Raw genomic sequence first — 27983 nt, 5'->3', positions numbered from 1 at the left:
CAGATAGTCTGCCTGGCATAAACTTGTGCAGTGCACAGACAGGTGATAGGGGCATCATGAGAGAGTCCATCAAATGTTTGCTGGTTGGATCACAGGGTAGTCTGGCTGTTTTCTGTTCTCTCCATGGGCACCATTGATGAGTGTAACACTGACTCTTTGTGTAAAGTGCTTTATCATATGCTGAGGCACTTAGTGAAACCTGGGCAAGTACAGTTTCTACCCCACATTGGTGTGTTGTTCCAAGTCTTTATTTATCTTGATGCAATGCTCACGAGCTCACAGTGTTATACAGTGCTTCGTAGACAATGAAATTCTTCATTGAGCTGCATGATTGTTGTAATAACGGGGATGATGTCTCAAGTTGGTAGTTGTGTCTCTGTGCAGGTCTCAATGATGGAATTTGTCTCAGCTGTTGTCTGCCTTGGATTTCCTCTGCTCACTGTGGAAGGACCAAGAGGAGTAAGGATCACATCATTTCAATTATTTTTATTATAAGTAATGATTTGGACAGTGAAACTATTTTTTAACTTCAAAACATATTCGGTGGGAAGATACACTGCATATTTTCAAGGTTTACAAGGATATCACCAAGTCAGGAGAGCTTGAGTTACAAAGAGAGGCTGAACAAGCTGGGACTATTTTTCCCTGGAGTGTAGGATGTTGAGGGGTGAGATTTATGAACTCATGAGGGCCACACATAAGGTGATTGGCAAAAGTTCTTTCCCCATGGGGTGGGGGAATCCAAAACTGGAGGGCATAATTTTAAGGTGAGAAGAGAGATTTTAAATAGACATGAGAAACAGCGTTTTTGCATGTAGCGTGTTGCATGTACGGAATGAGCTGCCAGCTGAAGTAGTAGAGGTGAGTACAATTGCAACATGTAAAATACACTTGGTCAGGGACACGGATAGGAAAGGGGCAGAGGGATATGAGCCAAACACAGACACATGGGACCATTTCAATTCAGGAAACCTGGTCAGCATAGATGAATTGGGCTGAAGGATGTGTTTCATTGCTGTATTACTTAGTTAAAAAATAAAGGGCAGCATGGTAGCTGAGTGGTTAGCACTGCTGCCTTACAGTGCCAGGGACCCGGGTTCGATTCCAGCCTTGGGCAACTGTCTGTGTGGAGTTTGCACATTCTCCCCGTGTCTGCGTGGGTTTTCTCCGGGTGCTCTGGTTTCGTCGCACAGTCCAAAGATATGCATGCTAAATTGCCCATAGCGTGAGGTGCATGATTCAGGGGTAAATGGGTCTGGGTGGGTTACTCTTCGGAGGGTTGGTGTGGACTGGTTGGGCCGATGGACCTGTTTCCACACTGTAGGGAGTCTAATCTCATCAAATTAACGCGCTTTCTAAACTCTGAAGGCAAGTACAACACACAGTTAGGTACAGAATAAAGCTCAATTTCCCATGTTCCATCAAACATTCCAGGGCTAAGTAATATGGCTTTGGATTAGTTAGCTTAAGGCTACATTAAATTTTGGGTTGTTAATTAGTTAGGATTAATTAAGTGTTGGAAAGGAAGAAGTGTGAAATAGGGACTAAAGCTAATTTCAGCTCAACAATCCAGATAATCTTCATATGAAAATGAATTGATCTGTTTATGGATAAGCCTGTAGAAAATCAGTGCAGTTTGCTCAAGAAATTAATGTGGCCTAAAACTAGTTCACCCTCTTCTGTGGACCAGTGCTAACTTAGCAAAAAGAAAAGCTGATGACAACAGGTCAGAGGTAACATAAATGTTGACAGAGCATTCAGAATGCAAAAATACCTCAGTGCTGAAAAGTAGGCCAATAAAAAGAAACGTTATGGATGACCCATCACATAACCAGCTAAAAAAAGAAATATAAAAGTGTTGAGATCTCATAATCCACATTAAAATATACATACAGTTATACTGGGGGGGGGAAAAAAAGTGTTTGGCTTTAATGCCAACCTCTTCAAAACCGATACCAGGAAATTTGTCTGATAATATGTAGATATCGAACATTTGCATGGCCACAGAGAAAAGGTGGGGGGCAGTGAGCTGAGATGCCCTTGAAGAAAGCCAGCACATGCACATGTACCCAAGTGATTGCCTGTTGTGCAGTGATCTGAATTTGAGCCCTAGGTTTCAGTCCATATTTATAGTGGAGCTAGATGGCAGCATGTTGAAAAAGTTTACTAAGTTCCCTTTGTGTTTTGAACTGTCCTTTTTAGTTAAAATGTTATGCACATCAATTGACCTTTGGAAATAAGTTGAGAGAGCAGAGCTCGGGAATTGTACTGTATACCAGTTCACCTAATGTCTGTTGTCTGGAAGTTACCCTGGTCTACAATTCAACTTGGGTGTACACCTTGCTAGAAAAGTGTAACTCTTGCCTCTTGAATTCGATAAGTTATTTTGAAAGGTACCACAGAGTGTGGATGGAATTTGTCTGTGTATCTTAATGTATGGACTCTTGGAAGGTAGCGATTAAATCCCTCATCTCAGGCCTTTCGCTAAAGTTGAAGCTCACAGAATTGAAGGCAAAGGTTGACCTTGTTCACAGTGCAGCTGAGCAGCAGGAGACAGACAGTGATAGCATGTGACCAAGGGTGTCCCACAGTGCTCTGTCTTGGCACCTTCACTATTCATTTTTTTTTAAAAATCAATGGTATGGGTGCTGAGTGCAAAAGCAATGTATCAAGTTTGGCAGCGTCTAACTGTGATTAAAGATGAGACAGTGATAGGCAGCACTGAAATAGTATAGATAGAAAATTAAATTCTGGAGAGATGTTGGTGGAATAAGTGAATGACTAAAACTGATCAGTGGATTTCAATTTATGCAACTGAAACTGTCCACTTTGGACCAAAGGTTAGTACAGAGTATAGACTAAACAGTAAGAAAGTACAAACTGTAGCAGTCCAAAGAGGTTTGCAGAAAAGTCACAGAAGTGATAGAAGATGATCAAAATCAGACTGCTATCTTTTATTTCAGGAACAATGATACATGTACAGGTCATGCTCCAGCTATCCAAGGTCCTGGTGAAACCTCACCTTAAATGCTGCGAGCTGCTCAAAGAACAATCCTTAAGAAAGGATGTTTCAGCTTTAGAGGTAGTACAGAGTCAATTTACCAAAATCATATCTGACTTCTAATGGTTGTTAGAATGAGAGATTGTAGAAACTGTGATTTTGTTGCCTCCAATTTTGAAAGTTGAGTGATAATTTACTGAAATCCTGAATTAAGACGATAGATAGGATGGAAAGAATTTTTTTCTGTTGGGTGAGGAGTCCAGAATTCATTGTGGTATTCAAAATGTTTAGAATCTAGTCTTCCTGAAATGAAAGTTGGAAAGACTTCAATGCAGACAGGAAGTCGAGGTTTGCAATTGTTTTGTGAAAATGGTAATTAGTGCCAGACCAGTTCTAAATTTTAAAGCCGTACTAAATTGTACGGCAGTGGAAGGTCAGCTATTATCTCATTGAGGAGAAGAACCAACTTGAGGGGCTGAATGGGCTGCTCCTTTTTCATATGAAATCTCAGGAGTTAGGGGTCAAAAGTGGTGTCACTGATCATTGCTAACTCATTGAACAGGACACTAGTGCCTCTATTTGTTTCAAGGAAGTTTGATTCAAAGATGCATGCAATGTTTGAGGACCATTCTGAAGGTTGTCACCCAAATGTTAAATGTCCAAATTTCCCCATCAGGATGTCGATGACCCATTACTGGATATGAAGACACCTGTCTTATTTGTGATGGGACAGAACTCAGTGCAATGCAACACTGATGCCGTTGAGGATTTCCGGGAGAAGATTCGAGCTGAAAACAGTTTGGTGATAGTCGGAGGTGCAGATGACAATCTCAGGTATTTCTGCAACTTGACTACAGGAGCGTGGAATCCTCAACAGCAAGGAAGCTCAAAGGAGATACAGTAATCAGAAAACGTAGGTTGCAGAGAGAGGTCAGGCTGGAACATGGCAGAGAGTAAGGAATGCCTGTTGGATTAAGTTGCATCTATTTCAATGTAAGAGTGCTGACAGATAAGGCTGATGAACTCAGGGCGTGGATAGGTATGTGGAACTGGGTTATTATAGCTATTGCAGAAACGTGGCTAAGGGAGGCACAGGACTAGCAGCTTCATGTACCAGGTTACAGGTGCTTTAGGTGGGACAGAGGTGGTGGAAGGGGAGGGGAGTTGCATTTTTGGTTAAGGCGGCTATCATAGCAGTAATCGGAGTTGAAATAACTGAGGGATCATCCATTGAGGGTGTGTGAGTGGAGGTAAGAAATAATAAGGGACTGGTGATGTTATTGGTGTTATACTATAGGCCCCCAGATAGTCAACAGGAATTAGAGGAACAAATATGCAGAGAGACTGGTGAGAGTTGCAGGAGCGATAGGGTTGTCATAGTTGGGATTTTAATTTTCCTAACAGAGACTGGGACTGCCAGAATGTTAAGGGCTGAGATGAGGTTGTGAAGTGTATTGAGAAAAGTTTCCTCAAACAATATCGAGAGGGTCCTTCTGATGAAGGGATAAACCTCAACCTACTGTTGGAAAATAGGGCAGAACAGGTGATGGAGGTGACAGTGAAGGAGTACTTTGGGACCAGTGACCATAGTTGTAACAGTTTTAAAATAGTTATGGAGAGGGACAAACCTGGTCCACAGGTTCAAGTTCTAAATTGGGGCAAGGCAAATGTTGATGGAATTAGTCAGGAGCTAGCAGGGGTCGATTGGTGAAGTTTGTTTGCAGACAAAGGGACCTCCAGGAAGTGGGATTCCTTTAAAAGTGAGATAGCTAGAGTTCAAGGTCTATATGTTCCTGTAAGGGTGAAGGGCAAGGCTGGCAGGATTAGGGAACTCTGATTGACAAAAGGTATGGAGGCTTTGACCAGAAAAAAGGAGTTATCCCAGGCAGCTGGGATCAAGGGAATCCCTGGAGGTATACAGGGGAATACAGGACTTTACTGAAGTAGGAAATCAGGAGGGTGAAAAGCGGGCACGAGATAGCCTTGGCTGAGAAGATTAGTGTGAATCTAAAGAAGTTCTTTAAGTATATTCAAGGAAAAAGAATAACTCGAGAGAGAATAGGGCCCCTCAAGGACCAAAGTGAACATGTATGTGCAGAACCTAAGGGGATGGGCAAGGTTCTCAATGAATATTTCTCCTCTGTTTTTGCCATGGAGAAAGACGTGAAGACTTGGGATCTTAGGGAAGTTAATGGTCATATCTTGGGGTCAGTCCAGATCGCAACAGAAGAGGTGTTGGATGAATGTATGAAGGTGAATAAATTTCCTGGTCCTGACTGGTAGTATCCAAGAACACTGCGAGAGAGTAGGGAAGAAATTGCAGGAGCCCTGGCTGATATTTTTGCATCGTTGTTAGGCTCAGGTAAGGTACCGGAAAGCTGGAGGATAGCGAATGTTGTGCCCTTATTCAAGAAGGACTGCAAAGAAAAGCATGGGAACTGTAGACCAGTAAGACTAACATCTGTGGTGGGTAAGTTACTTGAGAAGATTCTGAGAGATAAGATATACGTGCATTAGGAAACACAGGGTTTGAATCGAAGTAATCAGCATGGTTTTGTGAGTGCAAGATCATGCCTCACAAATTTGTGAGAATTCTTTAATGATGTGACCAGGAAAGTTGATGAGGGCAGTGCAATTGACATGGTCTATATGACCTTTGATAGGGTTCCACATGGTAGGCTGCTCTGAAAGGTTAGATCACATGGAATCCAGGGTGAACCGGACAAATTGGATACACAGTTGGCTTGATGGTAGGAAGCAGAGGGTAATAGTGTAAGGATACTTGTCAGACTGGAGGCCTGCGACTGGTGGAGTGCTTCAGGGCTCCGTGCTGGCCCCACTGCTGTTTGTTATCTATATCAACGATTTGGAAGAGAATGTACAAGGCATGATTAGTAAGTTTGCTGATGACACTAAAATAGTCGGTATCAGGGACAGTGAGGAAGGTTATCAGTAATTGCAGCAGAACCTTGACCAGATGGGGAGGTGGGCCGAGAAATGGCAAATGGAGTTTAATACAGATAAGTGTGAGGTCTTGCATTTTGGAAAGTCAAATCAAGGTAGGAGTTTCGTGCGCCTTAAGGAGTGCAGTGGAACAGAGGGACCTTGGAGTTCAGGTGCATAGTTCACTGCAAGTGGAGTCTCAGGTAGACAGGACAATGCAGAAGGCTTTTGGCACACTGGCCTTCATCAGTCAGGGCATTGAGTATAGAAGTTGGGAAGTTATGATGCAGTTATACAGGAAGCCGTGCTTGGAGTATTGTGTTCAGTTTTGTTAACCCTGTATAGGAAGGATATTATTAAACTGGAAAGAGTGCAGAAAAAATGTACAAGCATGATGCCTGGACTCAACGGTCTAAGTTACAGGAAGAAGTTGGACAGGCTGGGACTTGTTTCTTTGGAGTGTAAGAGACTGAGGGGGATCCTTACGGAAGTGTATAAGAGCGTGACTGTGCATTCATTCTATCTGTGCCTCTCTTTTTCCCAGAGTTGGGGAATCGAGGACTAGAGGGCATTAGTTTAAGGTTAGAGGGGAAAGAATAAAAGGGAACCTGAGGAGCAACTTCTTTACACAGAGGATGGTAAGCATATGGAATGAGCTGCCAGCGGAAGTAGTTGAGTCAGGCACATGAATAACTTTTAAAAGGCATTTGTGCAAATATATGGATAGGAAAGGATGAGAAGGATATGGGCCAAGTGCAGGGGAATGGGATTAGTGTGGATGGACATTTTGGTCGGCCTGTCTCCATACTGAAGGACTCTGACCGGATGGCTCGTGCTCCTTTTGTTGACTGGTGATTGTAACTGGAGTGGTGTTTTTGATAAGGGATCAAGTTATGTCTGTACTTAGGGAGGATATTCCTGGGAATACATGCAGTAAAGTTATTTGGGTGGAACTGAGAAATATGAAAATGAGGATCTCCTTATTGGGATTGGATGATAGACCCACCAATCGTCATCGGAAAATTGAGAAACAAATTTGGAAGGAGATTTCAGTTATCAGTAAAAATAATAGGGTGCTTTTGGTAGAGGATTTTAACTTTCCAAACATAGGCTGGGACTGCCATAGTCTTAAGTGCAAAATTGGCTACTCTTGGGAAATAAGGCAGGGTCAGTGGGAGAGCACTTTGGTGCCAGCGACCATAATTCTATTTGTTTTAAAATAGTGATGGAAAAGGATAGACCGGATCTAAAAGTTTTAGTTCTAAATTGGAGCAAGGCCAGTTTTCTTGGTATGAGGCAACATTTTCAAAAGTTGCTTGGGGGTGGATGAATGCAGATAAAGGGATGGTTGGAAAATGGGAAACCTTCAGAAATTAGCTCATGAAAGTCCAGAGGCAGTATGTTCCTGTTAGGGTAAAAGGAGATGCTGGTAAGTCCAGGAAATGCTGGATGACTGGACAAACTGAAGTTTTGATTAAGAAAAAGAGCGAAGCATATGTCAGCTATTGACAGCTGAGATCGAGTGAATCCTCAGAACAGTACAAACTTAGGAGTTTACTTAAGAGGGAAATAAGAAGGGCAACAGGGGGATATGAGATAGATTTGGCATATGGGGTTAAAGAAAAACGAAGGGGATTTTATAAATACATTAAGGACCAAAGGCTAATTCTGGGGAGAATGGGGTCCCTTAACGATCAGCAAGGCGGCCTGTGTGTGGAACCGCAGGAGATGGAAGAAGACACTAAACGAATTTTTTGCATCCGTATTATCTGTGGAGAAGGACATGGAAGATATAGACTGTGGGGAAATAGATGGTGGCATCTTGAAAAATCTCCATATACAGAGGAAGTTGTGTTGGATGTCTTAAAACACATGAGGTTGGCTAAATCCCCAGAATCTTTTCTGGTGGGACTCCGTGGGAAGCTAGGGAAGTGATTGCTGGGCCCCTTGCTGAGACATATGTATCATCGATAGTCACAGTTGAGGTGCTGGAAGACTGGAGGTTGGCTAACGTGGTGCCACTGTTTAAGAAAGGTGGTAAGGAGAAGCCAGGAAACTATAGATGGTGAGTCTGACATCGGTGGTGGGCAAATTATTGAAGGGAATCCTCAGGGACAGGATTTACATGTATTTGGAAAGGCAAGGACTGATAAGGATAGCCAACATGACTTTGTGCGTGGGGAATCATGTTTCACTAACTTAATTGATTTTTTTTGAAGACTTAACAAAGGGGATTGATGAGAGAAGAGTGGTGGTTGTGATCTATGTGGACTTCAGTAAGGCATTCAACAAGGTTCCTCTTGGTAGATCGGTTAGCAAGATTAGATCACATGGAAGACCAGGAGAGCTAGTTATTTGGACACACAACTGGCTCAAAGGTAGAAGACGTTAAGAACTCGGAGCAGACGTTGTCCATCTGCAGTAGTCCTTCGAGCCTGCTCCACCATTCAGTAAGATCATGGCTGGTCTTTTCATGGCCTCAACCTCACTCAGTCGCCCTCTCTCCATAAACTTTAATTCCTTTACTGTTCAAAAAAGTATCTATCTTGCTTTAAAAGCATTTACTGAGGAAGCCTCAACCAATTCACTGGGCAGGGAATTCCATAGATTCACAACCCTTTGGGTGACGATGTTGCTTCTCAATTTGGTCCCAAATCTGCTGCCCGTAATTTTGAGGCTGTAACCTTTGTCCTGGTTTCACCTGCCAGTTGAAATATCCTCTCGATTTCTATCTTATTTATTCCATTCATAATTTTATATGTTTCCATAAGATTTCCCCCCACCCCGACATTCTTCTAAATTCCAGTGACTATAATCCCAGTCGACTCAGTCTCTTCTCGTAAGCCGACCCTCTCAACTCCGGAATCAACCAAGTGAACTTCCTCTGCACCCCCTCCAGTGCCAGTATGTACTTTGTCCAAAACTGTGCACAGTACTCCAGGTGTGGCCTCACCAGCATCGTATCCAGCTGCAACATCATCTCCCTGCTTTTAAACTCGATTCCTTCAACAATGGAAGACAAAATTACATTTGCTTTCTGAATTACCTGTTGCATCTCCAGACCAACCTCTGTGATTCATGCACAAGGACACCCAGGTCCCTGTGCATAGCAGCGTGCTGCAATTTCTTACCATTCAAATATTAGTCGATTTCACATTTATTAATATTGTACTCCATCTGCCAGACCCTTACCCATTCACTTAAACTATGTGTTCCTCTGCACAGTCCTCTACACACTTTGCTCTACCACTCACCTTAGTGTCATCTGCAAACTTTGACACATGAGACGTGGTTCCTGACTCCGAATCATCAATGTAAATTGTGAATAATTACGCTCCCAACACTGATCCCTGAGGCACACCAGTAGCCTCTGATCGCCAACCAGAAAAGCACTCATTTATTCCCACTCTTTGCTTCTTGTTAGTTAACAAATCCTCTATCCATGCTAATATATTGACCATAATGCCATGCATCTTTATCTGATGCAGCAATCTTTTGTGTTCTACCTTTTCAAATGCCTTTTGGAAATCTAGTCACACCACATCTACTGGGTCCCTGTTGTCCCTCTTGTTCATAATGTCTTCATAGAATTTCAGAAGGTTAGTTAAGCATGACTTGCCTTTCATGAAACTATGCTGCATCTCCCTGACAAAACAATTTCTATCTTGATGTGTTACTATTTCTTCCTTGATAATAGACTCATGCATTTTCCTCACTGCAGAAGTTACATTAACTAGCCTATAATTCCCCATCTTTTGACTATCTCCCTTTTTAAACAGTAGTGTCACATTTGCTGTTTTCCAATCTGCTGGAACTGCCACAGCGTTCAGCAAAGTTTGGAAAGTTTCCACAATTCCATATGCTATTTCTCCTGCCATCTCTTTTAGTACCCTGGGAAGTATTCCATCAGGGGCAGAAGACTTGTTTACCCTTAACTCCATTAGCTTACCCAACACTACCTCTTTGATGATGATTTTTTTATCCAGGTCTTCACCTACCTTTGTCTCCTTGTCAGTATCTGGCATGTTATTGGTGTCCTCCACTGTGAAGACCGACACACAATATCTGTTCAATGACTTGGCCATTTCATCATATCCCATTACGAAATTCCCCTTCTCGTCCTGTAAAGGAGCAATGTTTGCCGTAGTCACATTTTTTTGTTTTATAGAAACAGACCCTTCGGTCCAACCTATCCAAACCGATCAGATATTCTAACCCAACCTCATCCCACCTGCCAGCACCAGCCCATATCCCTCCAAACCCTACCTATTTATAAACCCATCCAAATGTCTCTTAACTGTTGCAATTGTACCAACCTCCACCACTTCCTCTGGCAGCTCATTCCATACACGTACCATCGTCTGACTGAAAAAGTTGCTCCTTGGGTCTCTTTTACATCTTTCCCCTCACTCTAAACCTATGCCCTCTACTTCTGGATTGCCCCACCCCAGGGAAAAGACTTTGTCTATTTATCCTCTCCATGCCCCTCATAATTTTGTAAACCTCTATAAGGTCACCCCTCAGCCTCCGACACTCCAGGGCAAACAGCCCCAGCCTGTTCAGCCTCTCCCTGTAGCTCAAACCCTCCAACCCTGGCAACATGCTTGTGAATCTTTTCTGAACCCTTTAAAGTTTCACAACTTCTTTCCGATAGGAAGGAGACCAGAATTGCACACAATATTCCAATAGTGGCCTAACCAATGTCCTGTCCAGCTGCAACATGACCTCCCAACTCCTGTACTCAATACTCTGACCGATAAAGGGAAGCATACCAAATGCCGTCTTCACTATCCTATCTACCTGCGACTCCACTTTCAAGGAGCTATGAACCTGCACTCTCTTTGTTCAGCAACACTCCCTAGGATCGTACCATTAAGTGTATAAGTCCTGCTAAGATTTGCTTTCCCAAATGAAGCACCTCGCATTTATCTGAATTAAGTTCCAACTGCCACTTCTCAGCCCATTGGTCCATCTGATCAAGATCCTGTTGCAATCTGAGGTAACCCTCTTCGCTGTCCACTACACCTCCAATTTTGGTGTCATCTGCAAACTTTCTTAACTGTACCTGTTATGCTCACAACCAAATCATTTATATAATTGACGTAAAGTAGCGAAGGCAGCATCGATCCTTGTGGCACTCCACTGGTCATAGGCCTCCAGTCCGAAAAACAACCTTCCACCACCACCCTCTGTCTTCTGCCTTTGAGCCAGTTCTGTATTCAAATGGCTAGTTCTCCCTGTATTCCGTGAGATCTAACCTTGCTAATCAGTCTCCCATGGGAACCTTGTCGAACACCTTAATGAAGTCCATGTAGATCACATCTACTGCTGTGTTCTTTCAGCCTCCTGCCTGTCTATCTTGTCCTGAATGGTGCCAAGCTTCTTGAGTGTTATTGGAGCTGTGCTCCTGGCATGTGTCTTATAGGTGGTGGACAAGCCCTGGGAGTCAGGAGGTGAGTTACTCTGACTTGCTCTTGTAGCCCCCAGTTAAGTGTCTGGTTGTTGGTTGTTGACTATGAAGGGGTGTTTGGATGTTGACTATGAAGGGGTGGTGGTTACATGGTTTCTTACTGGAGATGGTCAATCTTGGCACTTGTACAACGTGAATGTCATTTGCTACTTGTCAGCCCAAAGCTGAATATTGTCCATATCTTATTGCATTTAAACATGGACTGCTTCAGTATCTTGAGGAATCACAAATGGTGCTGAACATTGTGCAGTCATTGTCGAGCATCCCCACTTCTGACCTTATGATGGAGGGAAGATCGTTGATGAAGCAGCTGAAGATAGTTGGGTTGGGGACACTCCGCTGAGGAACATGTGCAAAGATGTCCTGAATCTGAGATGATTGACCTCCAATAATCACGGCCATCGTCACATGTTACAGGTACGACTCCCACCAATGATTCCCATTGACTCCATTTTGCAAGCGTTCCTTGATGTCACGCTCTGAATGCAGCCTTGATGTCAAGGGCTGTCGATCTCTCTTCACCTTTGGAATTCAGCACTTTCGTCCATGCCTTGAACAAAGGATGTAATGAGGTCACAGCCTAAATGGCCCTGGCAGAACCCAATCTGAGCTTAATAACAGCTTATTGTTGAGCAAATGCTGCTTAATAGCACTGTTGATGACCCCTTCCGTCCCTCTACTAATGATGGAGAGTGGACTGACGGGCAGTAATTGGCCAGTTTGGATTTGTTCTTTTTGTGCATTGGACATATCCTGGGCAATTTTTCACATTTTTGGGGAGGTGCCATTGTTGTAACTGCAGCTTGGCTGGGTGAACTACAAGTCTTCAGTGCCATTGCCAGAATGTTGTTAGGCCCCAAAGCCTTTGCAGTATCCAGTGCCTCCAACCGTTTCTTGATATCACATGGAGTGAACGAAATTGACTGAATACCTGTGAAGCTGAGATGGATCATCACTGGAACTTCTGGCTGAAGATTGCTGTGAATGCTTCGGTCTTATATTTTGTACTGATATGTTGTGCTCTTTCATCATTTGAGAATTGATGGAGCTGCCAGCCTCAGTGAGTTGTTTCATTGTCCACCACCATTCATGACCAGTTTTGAACTGATCTGGTTGTGGAATTGCTTCACTCTGCCTGTCATTGCTACTTGTGCTGTTTGGCATGCGAGCACTTGTGTTTGATAGCTCCACCAGTTTGACACTTCATTTTTAAGTATGCGTCATGCTGCTCTGGATGTGCCTCCTGCACTCTCCATTGAAGCAGGATTGATCTCCTGGCTGATGATTATGGTTGAATGGGAGATATGCCAGGCCATGAGTTTGCAGATTGTGCTGGAGTTCAGTTCTGTGGCTTTTGATGGTCTAGACCACCTCATAGATGTCCAGTCTTGAGCTGCTGCATCTATTCGAAGTCTGTCCTCCTTAGCATGATGAAGTGCATTCTCAACATGAGAGGAGAACTTCCATCTCCACAAGGCCTGCATGGTGGTCACTGTTATGGATGTTGTCACAAACGGGCGCATCTGCAGCTGGCAGATTGTTCCAGTGAGATCAAGTGTGTTTTTCCCTGCATTGCAGGAGGTTAAGGGGAGTGCCACACTGTCAGAGGGTCGGTACTAAGGGCTTGCTGCACTGTCAGAGGGTTAGTACCGAGCAAGAGCTGCACTGCAGAAGGGTCAGTACTGAGGGAGTGCTGCACTGAGCAAGAGTCAGTAATGAGGTAATGTCGCGTTGTCCGACAGTCAGTCCAGAGAAAGTGCTGCACTGTCCGAGGGTTAGTTCTGAGGGTGTGTCACAGTACTATGAGTCGGTCTGTTTGCTGATTCTTTGTTCTCGACAAACTGGAGTCTTGCTCGCCTTGACTTTCTCAGATCACTCCCTTTGAGCCAGGGAAGTGAAATTTGATGTCTGAATACTCTTGTTATGATGAATCCCACACAAGCAGGAAAGGTCTAAAGGGGAAACAGCTGAAGAGAAGCCTGTGACAAGGCGGGTTGATGGGATTGAAGGGGAAACCTAGAAGGTAAATGTGGACTGTGTACAAAAACATCCATGTTTTTCATTATAGGATTAATAAAGCAAAGAAGAAGATGGAGGGTCTGACGCAGAGCATGGTGGACAGATGTATACAGGTACTCTTTCTGTGTTTCTCACGTCAAGGTATTCAAGAGCACTCCTTTCTCACGCTGTCCATCACATACATTTGAACACCCCTCACTGTCACTCCAAAGTATCTCTACACACACAGTTTCACACCCAAACTCAGGCATTCATTCACAAACAATTATATGCACTCTCATTCTTGTGCACGCTCTCACCAGACACTGTGTGCTTTGACTTGGGCTCTCTCTCACTCAGATTCCCCTGCTCCACACAGTATTGTTTTAATGCAGCCTCTGACATTATGACAAAAGAAAGCCATTCAGCTTCCACCTTTTCACATCTCCTTGCCAGCTTGTTCTGCAGACCTGTACATAATGGGAAGTTATTAATTGCATTTTGTGGATCTTTTAACCTCAGGATGAAATTGGTGATTTTCTGACTGGTGTTCTAACCAAGAATGAAGCACAGTTGGGGACTGACGTCAAAGATGTGGATGCAGACAAGAAGAGACGCTGTCGGGATGCTCGGAGGGACCTGGCCTTTGAGCTTCCAGAGAGAAGTAGCCGTCCCACATCTCCTTTTAGTCGAGTGCCAGCTTCTCCTTCTGGTTCTGAGGTGAATGACTGAATTATTAATATTCCCATAGAGACAAATAACCTGGAATTAAACACCGTTTCCACCTGACACTGGGAAGAAACTGTACCAACAAGCCAGATTTGATATAATTCAAACATTAATTGACAGACCAATTATCATTCAGCGAGAAAATAAATTCCACTGTAAATCATCATTATGGCGAAGTTACGTGGGTTGGGGGTGTGGTGTGTATATATGGTATGAATTCTGATCACTATCTCTTGGTACTTGCTACATGAATGTTCACTTTCTCCAATCACAGAAGATAACTTGGTGTGTTCAGACCATGTTCAAATTCCACAGTTTCTCAACCTTTGCTGGTAGCTTTGCAGCATTAGTCTTTTTCCTCTCCTTCCCTTGCTTGCCTGACTTGCAACTTACGTTGTCTTGTACCAGCGGTTTCGTGGTCCTGTGCTGTTATTGAAGAATTCTCCCTGGTTCTTTAATAGGAGACCTGTGTCTGTGTTATCTGCTTAGATCCACTGTACCTTGTATCTGATTCCCTTTTTATTGCATATGACCACAGCAACAAGGAAGAAGAGGTCACTCAGACACTCGAGCTTGAGCTGCCATTAAATCTTGTTTTTAAAGAGCGATCCCTTGTTCTTGATTCTCCCAGAATAGGAAACATTTACTTCACATCCAACTTGTCAGGACCCCTCAGGATTTTGTACAGTTCAATCAAGTTACATCTGACTCTTCTAAACTCAAGTGGATACAAACGTCGTCTGTTGAACCTTTCCTCATAAGATGATCCGCCACATTCCATGAGTGAACTCCTGCAGGCGTCGCAACATTTCACAGTTTACAACGATGACTGGGACAAGGGAAGGGAAGATATGGCAGCTGAGTTTACAGACAGAGACATAGGAAAGTATTTGTGCAGACAACAAAAGGATATTTTCAAGACATCATTAGGTTTTGTTACCTCTGAGGGTTTTCCTACTTTAGAAGTCTGCTACAGAAGACAATGTAAGGGAGTCGTTCATTATAGTTATGGCAAAGGTAGATTGTTGCCAACTGGAAAGGCAAAGAATAAGAGGGACAGATAGAAATGTGGCATTTGAAACAAACAGGTTAACAGTGATCTATCTGAACTGTGAACAGGCATGAGGGGCCAAATAGTGGACATGTGCGATTTAGTACATTGGCTTTTGGATGTTGCCAATCTAAAACCATATCAGGCGAGATTAGAGTGATAGCCCTTGTCATCAAGGCTGCATTTGATTGTAGTATCAGGGAGCCCAGCACAATTGGTATCAGGAGGCAAACTCTTCAGTGGCTTCAGTCAGAGCTGCCACATAAGATGATTGTCGTTGTTGGAGATCAGTTATCTCAGCTCCAGGACATGTCTGCAGGAGTTCCTCTGGGGAGTCACCTGGGCATAGCCACCTTCAGCTGCCTCATCAATGACCTTCCCTCCATCATCAGAAGTGGGGATGTTCACTGATGATTGCACAATGTTCAGCATCATTGGTGACGCCTCTGGTACTGAAGCCATCCATGTTCAAATGAAAACAAGATCTGGACAATATCCAGGCTTGAGCTGACCAGTATCAAGTAAAATTCATGCCACACAAATGCCATGCAATGACCATCACTCGTAAGAGACAATCTAATCAACATCCCTTGACATTCAATAGTGTTGTCATCACTAAATGCTCCACTATCAACAGCCTTGAAGTTACCATTGATCAGAAACTCAACCGGACTGTTTACATCAATGCACAGACTTCAAGCACACCGGATAAACAAATGGCAATGAGAAGAGGGAAGGTTAATATAGGACTGAAGGTGTTATATCTGAATGCATGCAGTATAAGAAATAAGGTAAATGAGCTTGTGGCGTAGATCGAAATTGACAATATGACATGGTGGACATCACGGAGACGTGGCTGCAGGGGGATCAGGGTTGGGAGCTGAATATTCACGGATATATATGCTCTCACAGAGACAGGCAGGTGGGCAGAGGAGGTGAGGTTTCCTTATTAGTAAGAAAGGAAATTAAATCAATAGTAAGAAATGAAGTAGGTGTGGGTAGAATTGAGGAACAGCAAGGTAAAAATAAAAATGTAGTTGGAGTTATGTACAGGCCTCAATAGTAGTCAGGAACTGGGACATACACCAGGAGATAGAAAAGATATGTAGGAAAGGCAAAGTTATAGTGATCCTGGGGATTTCAATATGCAGGTGGACTGGGAAAGCAAGGTGGGCAAGAAAAGGGATTTGTGGAATGTCTATGAGATGGCTTTTTGGAGCAGCTTGTGGTGGAGCCCAGTAGGGAACATGCAATATTGGATTTAGTGTTGTGCAATGTGGCACACTTTGATAAGGGAGCGTAAGGTGAAGGAAGCCTGAGGAGGCAGTGATCATAATTTGATAGAATTTACTCTGCAATTTGAGAAGATGAAGGTGGAATCGGATGCAATGGTATTACAGCTGATTAAAAGCAACTACAGAGACATGAGGGAGGAGCTGGGCAGAATTGACTGGGAGAGGGGTCCAGCAGGAAAGACCGTGAAAAGCAATGCCAGGAGTTTGAGAGTAATTCCGGAGACACAGCAGAGGTCCATCCTGAGAAAAAAAGATTCATGGTACAGGGAAGATGAGGCAACCGTGGCTGAATCGGGAAATCAGCGACAGTACAAAACCAAAAAAGAAAGCATATAATGTGGCAAAGGGCAGAGGATTGGGAAGCTTACAAAGACCAACAGAGGGCAACAAAAAAAAATGAGAGAGAAGATTAAAAGTGATGGTAAGCTAGCCAGTAATGTAAAGGAAGACTGCAAGAGTTTCATTAGATATATAAAGGGCAGAAGAGAGGCAAAAGTGGATATTGGGCCGCTGGAAAATGGCGCTGGAGAGATAGTAGTGGGGAACATGGAAATGGCTGAGGAACTGAATAATTACTTTGTGTTAGTCTTCATGAGTATTTGCCCAAAAATTCAAGAGGGAGGGGCCAGAGGTGCGTACAGTTGCAATCACCAAGGAGAAGGTGCTAGTGAAACTGAATGGCTTGAAGGTAGATAAATCACCAGGACTAGATGGACTGCACCCTAGAGTTCTAAGTAGCTGAAGAGGTAGTGGAAGCGTTAGTGGTGATCTTTCAGGAATCACTAGAATCAGGGAGGGTCCCAGAGGGCTGGGAAATCGCTAACGTGGCCCCTCTGTTTAAAAAGGGAGTAAGGCAAATGATGGAAAATTACAGACCAATTAGCCTGACCTTGGTCGTGGGTACCATCCTGGACTCCATTGTGAAGGATGAGATTTCTGAATACTTGGAAGTGTATTGTAAAATAAGGCCAAGTCAGCATGGTTTCATCAAGGGCGGTCATGTATGACAAATCTGTTAGAATTCTTTGAGGAAATAATGAGCAAGTTAGACCAAGGAATGCCAATGATTGTTATCTACCTGGACTTCCAGAAGGCCTTTAGCAAGGTCCTGCACAGGAGGCTACGAAATAAGATAAAGCCCTATGGTGTCAGAGGCAAGGTACTGGTATGAATAGAAGCTTGATTGTCTAGGCAGAAAGCAGAGAGTGGACACACGAGGGTCCTTCTCACGATGGCTGCCGATGACCAGTGGTGTTCCACAAGGCTCAGTGTTGGAACTACAACTTTTCACTTTATGCATTATCAATCTCGATGAAGGAACTGAAGGCATTCTGGCTAAGTTTGCAGATGATACAAAGATAGGTAGAGGAACAGGTAGCATTGAGGAGCAGGGGAGGCTACAGAAGGAATTGGGCAGGTTAGGAGAGTCAGCAAACAAGTGGCAGATGGAGTACAATGTGGGAAAGTGTGAGATCATGCACTTGGGTAGGAAGGGTAGAGGCATGGGCTATTTTCTAAATGGGGAAAAAAATTCAGAAGTCTGAAGTGCTAAGTGACTTGGGAGTTCTAGTTCAGGAGTCTCTCAGGCTAAACCTGCAGGTTGAGTCAGTCGTTAAGAAGGCGATTGCACTAATGCATTTATTTTGAGTGGACCTGAATATAATAGCAGGAATGTACTTATGACGTTCTATAAGGCTCTGGTCAGACAATTTTGGAGTATTGTGTGCAGTTTTGGACCCTGTATCTCAGGGAGGATGTTCTGAGGAGGTTCACGTGAATAGTCCCAGAAATGAAAAGCTTAATGTCTGAGTTACATTTGAGGACTCTGGGTTTATACTCAATGGGGTTTCGAAGAATGAGAGGGGATATAACTGAAATTTACAGAACATTGAATGGATCAGACAGTGTGGATGTTGGGAAGATGTTTCCATTGGTAGGAGAAACTAGGTCCTGAGGGCACAGCCTTTTAGAATGAAGAAAAGGAGAAACTTCTTCAGCCATAGGGTGGTGAATCAATGGAATTCATTGCCACAGAAGGTTGTGGAGGTCAGGTCATTGAGTATATTTAAGATGGAAGTAGATAGATTCTTGAGTATTAGTGGGATCAGAGATCATAGGGAGAATGGGGTGTGAGAAACTTGTCAGCCATGATTGAATGGGGCAGAACAGACTCGATGGACTGAGGGCCTAATTTCTGCTCCTATGTCTTATGGTCGAAGAGCAGGTCAAAGGCTGGCAATACCACAGCGAGGATATCACCTCTTGATCCCCGACGCCTGTCCACTATCTGCAAGAAATGATGAAGGGCTTTTGCCCGAAACGTCGATTTTCCTTCTCCTCGGATGCTGCCTGACCTGCTGTGCTTTTGCAGCACCACTCTGATCTAAACTCTGATCTTCAGCATCTGCTGTCCTCACTTTTGCCCACTATCTGCAAGGCACAAGTCAGGAGTGTGATGAAATTCTACCCATTTGCCTGATTGGATTCAGCTCCAGCAACACTTGAGAATGTCAACACCATCCACCACTGACACTCACTGGCAGCAGTGTGTACTACCTACAAGATGCACTGCAGAAATTCACCAGAGTTCTTCACACAGCACCTTCCAAGCTCACAACAATTTCCATCCAGACGGACAAGGACAGCGGATGCATGGGGTCACACCTCCTGCAAATTCCCCTCCAATCCCCCCACTGTCGCTTGGTCAAAATCCAGAAATTCCCTCCCTGAGGACATTGAGTCAACCCACAGCAGGTAGACTGCACCAGTTCAAGGCAGCAGCTCACTACAACTGAGGACTGACAATAAAATGATGGCCAGCCAGCAATGTCCATATACCCACAAGTTAATTAAAAGAAGTCTCGTGTTTAACTTCTTTGCAGTAATTTCATACCAAGAACTCGTTAATCCCTCCTTTCCAGAATAACTTGTTTCACTGTACAGAAATCCAAGCTTTTGTAAAGCATTGTTTGCTGCATTGTCTTCCCAATTATCCATTACCTCTATGATCACTGACCTGCACTGGCTTCCATTTCAATGTAAAGAACCCTTCCTGACTTGACAATCTTGAGCATTCTGGCAACTTTGAGATCTCATCATTCTTCCAGTTCTGACCCTGAATGCAATCTGAATTTTCATCATTCCAGGAATATGTGAATGCATTAGATACACTGCGGAAGAGGTTAGTGAGAACAGCTAAAAGTGAAGTCATTGTCCTGCTGGACCCTAAGGCTGCTCTCTCATTAGAGGAAGACAACTGATGATGGTTTAACCTGAAGGTCACCATGACTGTGGTGAGGGGAAAGGTTGCGAAGGAGTATGCTTCATTGTAACTCAGGCAGTGCAGGAATTGAACCCATACTGTTAGCATCACACTGCATTGCAAACTGGAGGTCTGAGCGAACTGACTTCCCTTTATGAAAGCAGTTACAGACATTAGGAAATTCGGTTCTGAAGAAAGATTGGAGAAGTTGGAGCTGTTCTCCTTGGAGAGATGACGACTAAGCCAAGGTTTGCCAGAGGTTTTCAAAAGATCTGCACACAATATACAGACAGCATCTAATCCCAGCCTTAAACAAATTGGCAATGAGAGCACACTGATTTGAAGTGATTTAGGAAGAAACGAAAGTGATATCAGAAGAAACTGTTCCATGCATTGTGTAGTTCAGGTTTGGAATGTGCTCCCTGGCTCTGTGATGGGGATAGATTCATGCAAGACATTCAAGAGGGTGCTGGATGGTTATTTAAATAGAAATAATGTGCAGGATGATAGCAAAAGGGTGGGAGAATGGCATTAAGTCAAAATGCTTGCTTGGAAGGCTGCTAAGGATAAGTGCAGAGTGATGTGCCAAATGCTTCCTTTTGCTCAGTGAAAATTGTTCCACAGATAATGGCTGTGCCTCCAGCTCCCTCAGCTTTCGAAATGCCTCATGCGATTTTTTTCTACCAGCTTGCCCCCTTGATAGTGCTTCCTGAAAGCTACCACTTTAATGAAGGCTTTGGGCAGTTCCTTCAGGGCATGCAGTTGTTGTTCTCTGGAAGCTAGAATTTTAATTCTGGAGCCTTTGTGCTGCTGTGACCAATCTGTGGAGCAATCACAAAAGAATCCTAACCCTGCACTATCGGAGAGCCAGTGCTGAGGGAGCGCCACGTTGTCAGAGGGTCGGTGCTGAGGGAGCGCCGCACTGTCAGGGTTAGTACTGAGAGACTGTTGAAATGAATGGGGGGCTCAGATAATTTTTAAACTGAGGCCTTGTTAGTTGGTTATGGGATAAAAGGGTCCTCTCTCAGAAGGTAGGATGCTGCACTGACGTAAGTGCTATATTTAGGTACCAAGTTTAACTAATGCCCTCTTTGCTCTCTCTGCTGTGTATAGAAGTTCACAAGGAGGATTCTTTTGGCACAGTGGTAGTGTCCCTATCTCTGAGGCAGGGGTCCTGGATTCAAGATCCACTTGCCCCAGAGGTGTGTCATAACATGTCTGAACAGGTTATTTCAGAAATATGTAGAGGTTACCATGGCACTAACTTAAAATGGAGCAGAGAAGTTCTTCTCCAGTCTCCGAGCCAAGACTCTGACATATGCATTATTTGTTTACTACCTCCTGTTGTTATAGTGGAATTGCTGCTCGAAATTGAAAGCCTCAATTCCTACTTCAGGCCAGTGAATATATCTCAGAAGTGTTCATTCCGCTACAAGTCTTTCTCTTCAATGAGATCCAGGATGAACTATATCACAAACTCCCTCCTGATGCAATAATTTACAAGGAGCAGTATGAGAAAGAGAAGGGAATATGAGTGGTTTCTGCTCACAGACTGAAGCCTTGATGGATACATTGTATATTGTTAAATAGAGGTATTCTGGAGGATACAGTTTGGAGATATTTCCAACTTATCAAATAAAATACTTTCATTTGGGAAATTAAACTTAGCAGGAAGTCAGGCTCAAAGATGGCTTAGGATGATGAAAAACAGACAGGAATGCAGAGCTGAAGTCCAGATCGTTTGTGATCATATGAAATAGTGGAGCAGACTTAATGGACTGGATGGCATCTATTCACATGTTCTTATGCAATGCCTCTTTTTCACAGGGCACCTCCAGCGTGTCAAGCAGTCCCAATTCCAGTCCAAAGACAAAGAGCTCCACCTTGTCGCCTGCCCAGAAGGCCAGCCTGATCACAGCTACTGCCACTGCTGCAAGCCAGTCACCCAGCCTTTCTGCTCAGTTCACCCAGATCCTCAAACAACACATGCAGCGGACTGGCACGGTGTTGACTCAGAAACAAGCTCAAGGTAACTCAACCCCTTTCATGGCATGCATTGCAGCAATTGCATCAACTGTTGGTTGATGACATTCTGAGGATTTCCAGAGAGAATGTGCAGCCTCGTGTGCCTGAGGGTTGGAGCTCTGTTACTGAACTCTGCATGCATTGTTTCAGTAACGGCTGTCCATAATGTGTCACAGTGTAACTCTCTGTGCCACACACCATCATGGCATCTGTTCCCAGATTTCTTGAATGTATACTAAGGCCAAGTTGGAAATATATCTCACTTCCTGAGACACTCTTGCTCCATTGAGAATTTTGGTCCTGAGGATTGTTTTCATGCAACAAGTGAACATGACCCCTTGAAAGTCGTTGCCTCAAAAAACAGAGGAAATAACTTCAGTGATAGGATTTTTAAAAAGAGAATGAGCAAAGTACATGAATGGGAAAAGCTGGCGGACCTACAGGTTCAGAGGAATTGTTTGGATTTATTTGGGTAATTCTTGCACAGATCTAGTGGAGACCTGCTGAGCTAAATAGCCTTCAAGTGGAAGAAATGTATGGAATTAGGAGTAGGAGCAGACTATTTAGCCCGCTGCACCAACTTCATCTTTCAATGAAGTCATAGTTAGCCTTGATCATATGGAATGGCGGAGCAGGCCTGAAGGATCAAAGCCTAATGTTTCTCCTGTTTTCAATGTTTCGTTGTTTGACCTAAGCTTCACCTTCTGACCTGACCCATGTTTATCCTAATTCTTGAAATGTCCAAACACCTATCCTTCTCTGTTTTGAATATTTGTAATTTCTGAGCACCTGACACTATCAAGAATCTGAAAGGTCCTCAATCCATTCAGTGATTTGTTGCTGTCTCAGTCCTAAATTATCAACCCCTTATTCTGAGAACATGAACTCCATTTCTGGAGTCCCCAGCTGTGTGGGACACAACCTCTGAGTCCTGTCAAGCAACTTAAGAACTTCATGTCTTTCAAAGAGATCATCTCTGATTCTTTGAATTTCTGGGGAACAATATTCCTACTTTACTCACTCTCTCCTCCAAGATAATTTGTGCACTGTGGGAAATCAACCTAGTGAACCGTTGTTGCACCCCTTCCAAAGCAACTCATTGAAGAGGCCAAACATGTAGGCTCTCCAAATCCCTATATAATTGCAGTGAGATGACTTCATTCTTGCATTCCAATCCTTTTGCAGTAAAGATGAATGTATCATTTGCTATCCAACTTGCTTGCTGTACCTTGCATGTTGATGTTCTGTGATTTGTGAACAAAGATCTTGCTGAATGTCAGTTTCCAGTCGCATCCCATGGGGAGATGAAGCAATGATTTTTCTGTTTTCCTTTCTGAAATGGATAACTTCATATTTTGAAGCATCGTATTCCACCTGCCTTGTTGCTGACCACTTTGTTGAGCTGTCGCTATTCCTTTGCAGCCTGTCTGTAATCTCATCCCACGTTTTTGCTTCTAACTTTGCTGTATGGTTCCTTTGCTGTACCAACCACTGAGCAGCAATATTGTCCCTGGTCTGGACAGTCTACTGTCTGTTGGATCTCCAATTTAACTTTGAAACAATCAGTTTGCATTTCTGAGACTCTTACAGATGGGACTAGAGATGTTGTGGTTTGCTAATTGTCCTATGATTGATTCCAGCTCAGTTTGCTGCTTTTCTGAAACAAAACATGCTGGTGAGGAAGAATTTGACTCCAGCCAGCTCCTCCTGTGTCTTTGGTAAGTCTGCCTCCTCTCGGGCACCCTAGCTCAAATCAGGACTTGACACACTGATTCTGAATCCCATGCATCAGTTGCGTGTCGCACATTCAATCGACACAATTTGCTTGTTGCTGGAACTGGAATTTGGCAGCATTGATTTTCATTGTTGCAGAAAGAAAAAGTCAATTTAGCAGAGAACTTGCTGGATTTGACAGAGAACTCCAGTTTCTGTATGCGGACTCACGGAACACTGCTTTGAACCCACCACCACCATTCCTGACCACCTCCCTGCTCCCCCCCCCCCAACCTCTGCACTGTCTTGAAATTGTCAAGGCAGCATTGTGTGATTTTTTTAGTTTTGTCCATCTCAATCCAACACTGGCACCTCCAGACTACTTGCCTGAGGTTCTCATTGGTAAACAGCAGTTTCATCCAACTACATGTAAATGCTAGAAAGAGTGAACCCGTTGGTCTTCGATCTTACCTTATTGTGTAATGAGGCAGACTTAATGAAGGTGAGGGAACACCTAGGGGGTCAGTGATTATAATATGATAAAATTCAGCCTGCTGTTTGAGATATGGAAGCTGGAGTCAGATGTTATGGGATTACAGTTGAGTGAAGGTAACTACAAAGTGATGAGGGAGGAGCTGGCCAGAGTTGATTGGAAGGGGAGCCTAACAGGGGAGAAGGTGGAGCAGCAAGGGTGAAATATCTGGCGGGGGGGGGGGGGAATTTGGGAGGCACAGCAGAAATTCATCCCAAGGCAGAAGAAACGTGCTAAAGGGAGTACAAGACAACCATAGCTGAAAGTCAGGGATAGTATGAAATTAAAAGAAAGAAAAGTTAGAATGTGGTGAAGATTTATGGGAAGCCAGAGGATTGGAGGCTGTTAAAAACCAGATGAGGACAACCACAAAAAGCTATAAGGGGTGAAAGGATGAAATATGAAGGTAGCGAGCAATATAAAAGAAGATTGCAAGAGCTTTTCCAGATAAAAAGTAAGAGCAAGTTGAAAGTCAACATTGGACCACTGGAAAATGAGGCTGGCGATGTTGTAATGTGAACCAAGAAATAGTGCAGGAACTGAATGGATACCTTGCATCAGCGTTCACAGTGGAAGACACCAGCAACGTAACAGAACTTCGAGAGAGTCGGGGCAGAGGTGAGTGTTGTGGCCATGACAAAAGAGAAGGTGCTGGGGAAGCTGAAAGGTCTGAAGGTAGGCAGATCACCTGGACAAGATGGGCATCACCCCAGGGTTCTGAAGGAGATAGATGAGATTGTCGAGGCACTGGCAGTGATCTTTCAGTCATGGAGGGTCTCTGAGAACTGGAAAATGCCTAATGTAATACCCATGTTTGAAAAGGGTCGGAGGCAGAAGATGGGAAATAGTAGGCAGATTGGCCTGACCTCAGTTGTTGGTAAGATTTTTGAGTCCATTATAAGGGGTGAGATTGCAGAATACTTGGAAGTGTTAGGTAAAATCGGGCTGAGACCGTATGGCTTCAAGGGGAGGGCATGTCTGACAAATTTGCTGGAATTCTTTGCGTAGGTATCGAACAAGTGATACAAAAGCAAGCCAGTGGGTGTGATCCATTTGGCTTTTGAGAAGGAGCTGCACAGGAGGCTGCCAAATATGATACGAGCCCATGGTGTTATGGGCAAGATACTCGTGTGGATACAGGATTGGCTGACTGGCAGATAGGACAGCGTAGGGGTCACGGAGTCTTCCTCAGATTGGCAGCCATGTGACTCGTGGAGCTCCACATAGGTCAGTGTTGTCAATAATTCACATTATTAGTGATCTGGATGAAGGAACTGAGGGCAACATTGCAAAGTTTGCAGATGACACAAAGCTGAGAGGGACAGGTAGAGTTGAGGAGACAGGGAGACTGAAGAAAAACTTGACAGGTGAGGAGAGTGAGCAAAGAAGTGGCACATGGAATACAATTTAGGAGAGTGTGAGGTTATGTACTGTGGTTGGAAGCATGGAAGAGTAGCCTTTTTTTTCGAAATGGGGAAAGGCTTTGAGAATCTGAAGCATAAAGGGACTTAGTCTTCGTTCAGGTTTCTCTTCAAGTTAACATGTATGTTCAGTTGACAGGAATGCAATTTTAATATCAGCATTTATTTCAAAAGGACTGGGATTCAAGAGCAGAAGCGTGTAAGATTCTGGTCAGATCGGATTAGGAATAATCTGAGCAGTTTTGGTCCCTTTATCTAAGGAAGGATGTGCTGACCTTGGAGGGGGTCCGTAGAATGATCACAGGAATCATTGATTACAAGAATGATCGCAGGGATGAAGGGCTGATCATTTGAGGAGTGGTTGAAGACTCTGAATCTGTACTTCATAGAATTTAGAAGGATGTGGTGGATCGCATTTAAAGAGAACTGAGAGACCTGGATAGAGTGGACATGGAGAAAATGTAATACAAGAGACTAGGACATGAGGGTATGGCTTCAGAGTGAAGTGATGACCCATAAAACTGAGTTGTGGAATTGCTTCAGCCAGGGGATGGTTCATCCGTGCCACTCATTGCCATGGAAGTTTGTGGAGGCCAAGCCACTGAATGTAGTCAAAACAGAGAGATTCTTGATTGATAGATCAGAGGTTCCAGGGAGAAGGCAAGAAAATGGGGGAGAGAGAAACAACAATGTCAGAATAGACTCAGTGGGCCGAATGTCCTAATTTTGCTCCTGTATCTTATGGACTTATGATTCCTGTGTAAACTCCTCCCCCCAGCCATCGTCTGTAATGTTCTCCCAAGCACCCATCTGAGATTGATTGAGAGTGTTCTCAAGCATTGTCACAAATGATGAGACAGCAGTGTAAGGTCACCAAGATTCGATTCAGGGAACATATCCCAGTTCTACCTCTACCTGTGCGTTTAATAGAACACAGAACAATACAGGGAGAAAGTGAGGACTGCAGATGCTGGAGATCAGAGCTTAAAAATGTGTTGCTGGAAAAGCGCAGTAGGTCAGGCAGCATCAAAGGAACAGGAAAATCGACATTTCGGGCATAAGCCCTTCTTCAGGAAGGCTTCTTCAGTTTCCTGAAGAAGGGCTTATGCCCGAAACATAAATTCTCCTGTTTCTTTGATGCTGCCTGACCTGCTGCGCTTTTCGAGCAACACGTTTTTAAGCATAGAACGATACAGCACAGAACAGGCCCTTTGGCCCTCGATGTTGCGCCGAACTGTGAATCATTCTAAGCTCATTCCCCTACACTATCCCATCATCGTCCATGTGCTTATCCAAGGATTGTTTAAATCTCCCTAACGTGGCCAAGTTAAATACATTGGCTGGTACTCTCTTACCACTCTCTGCGTAAAGAACCTGCCTCTGGCATCTGTCTTAAATCTATTACCCCTCAATTTGTCATTATGCCCCCTCGTACAAGCTGATGTCATCATCCAAGGAAAAAGACTTTCATTGTCTACTCTATCTAATCCTCTGATCAGCTTGTATGTCTGTATCAAATCCCCTCTTAGCCGCCTTCTTTCCAATGAGAACAGACCCAAGTCTCTCAGCCTTTCTTCATAAGACCTTCCCTCCAGACCAGATAACATCCTGGTAAATCTCCTCTGCACCTTTTCCAATGCTTCCACGTCCTTCCCGAAATATGGCGACCAGAACTGTGCACAATATTCCAAGTGTGGCCGTACTAGTGTTTTGCATAGTTGCAGCATGACATTGCAGCTGTGGAACTCAATCCCTCTACCAATGAAATGTAATGTGTCATATGCCTCCTTAACAGCACTATCAACCTTAGTGGCAACTTTCAGGGATCTATGTACATGGACTTCAAGATCCCTCTGCACATTCACACGACCAAGAATTTTTCCATTGACCCAATACTCTGCCTTCCTGTTATTCTTCCCATCTGCTGCTAAAACTGACATCCGTGTCTTCTCTTGGCTTGTTTACTCCCAATTCCTTGTTAACTGCCCAGCATCCCAACTCTGACGTGAAAACATCCAAAAATGACGTGCTGGTATCCCACTTTGCATTGAATCCCAGTCATCTTTCACCTTTTTGCTAGCTGACGATCTGCATTGACTATCAGTTAAGCAGCGCTTCGGTTTTAAAACTTCATTATTATTTTCAGTTCCTCTGTGGCTTTGACACTCTAATTTTTGTCATCTGCTGCCCTAAAACTGTACTATTTGTACTCCACTCATTCCAACTTCTTGTGCAACTCTGAGTTTAATTTTTGCTTTTTGATGGCTGAAGCTGTGTAATTTTTCCCCTTTCTGCACAAATATGCCTTCCTTTCCTATCTTAAAGGATATTTCTTGCATCATGCCTTTTTGAGAAAGCCTTCATCTGCCCAAATATTTATGAACATGTCTTGGTGTCAAAAGCTGTTTTAACGTGTGTGTGTGTGTGTGTGAATGCGTGTATGCATGCCATGGTTGTCAGTTTAAAAGAAATCAAAATGGAAAAAATAACAGGAGTTAAGCGAATGTCCAACAAATGGAGATAAGGCTGCTGCTCCAGGATAT

General features: G+C 43.7%; 1 protein-coding gene across 3 annotated transcripts in view; it reads left to right on the top strand.

Annotated features, from left to right (window-relative positions):
• The window catches only part of kansl3 (KAT8 regulatory NSL complex subunit 3), an 80755-nt gene that overhangs the window by 27440 nt on the left and 25332 nt on the right, over window positions 1-27983 (top strand). For 2 of the 3 annotated variants that reach the window (XM_087984173.1, XM_087984175.1), the window contains exons 9-14: window positions 385-459; window positions 3678-3835; window positions 13483-13546; window positions 13935-14132; window positions 21577-21778; window positions 23415-23492. In XM_087984173.1, coding sequence (XP_087840299.1) covers window positions 385-459; window positions 3678-3835; window positions 13483-13546; window positions 13935-14132; window positions 21577-21778; window positions 23415-23492 — 775 coding nt within the window. The remainder of the gene's footprint in view (window positions 1-384; window positions 460-3677; window positions 3836-13482; window positions 13547-13934; window positions 14133-21576; window positions 21779-23414; window positions 23493-27983) is intronic. The other variant, XM_087984174.1, reaches the window with a different exon arrangement.

Source organism: Chiloscyllium plagiosum, unplaced genomic scaffold (genome assembly GCF_037043375.1).
Source record: "Chiloscyllium plagiosum isolate Xiang-an unplaced genomic scaffold, Cpla_swu_hap1 HiC_scaffold_48, whole genome shotgun sequence".
NCBI classification, from domain to species: Eukaryota; Metazoa; Chordata; class Chondrichthyes; order Orectolobiformes; family Hemiscylliidae; genus Chiloscyllium; species Chiloscyllium plagiosum.
The sequence above is the reverse complement of the archived record's forward strand: the minus strand, read 5'-3'. Positions and strand labels throughout refer to the sequence as shown.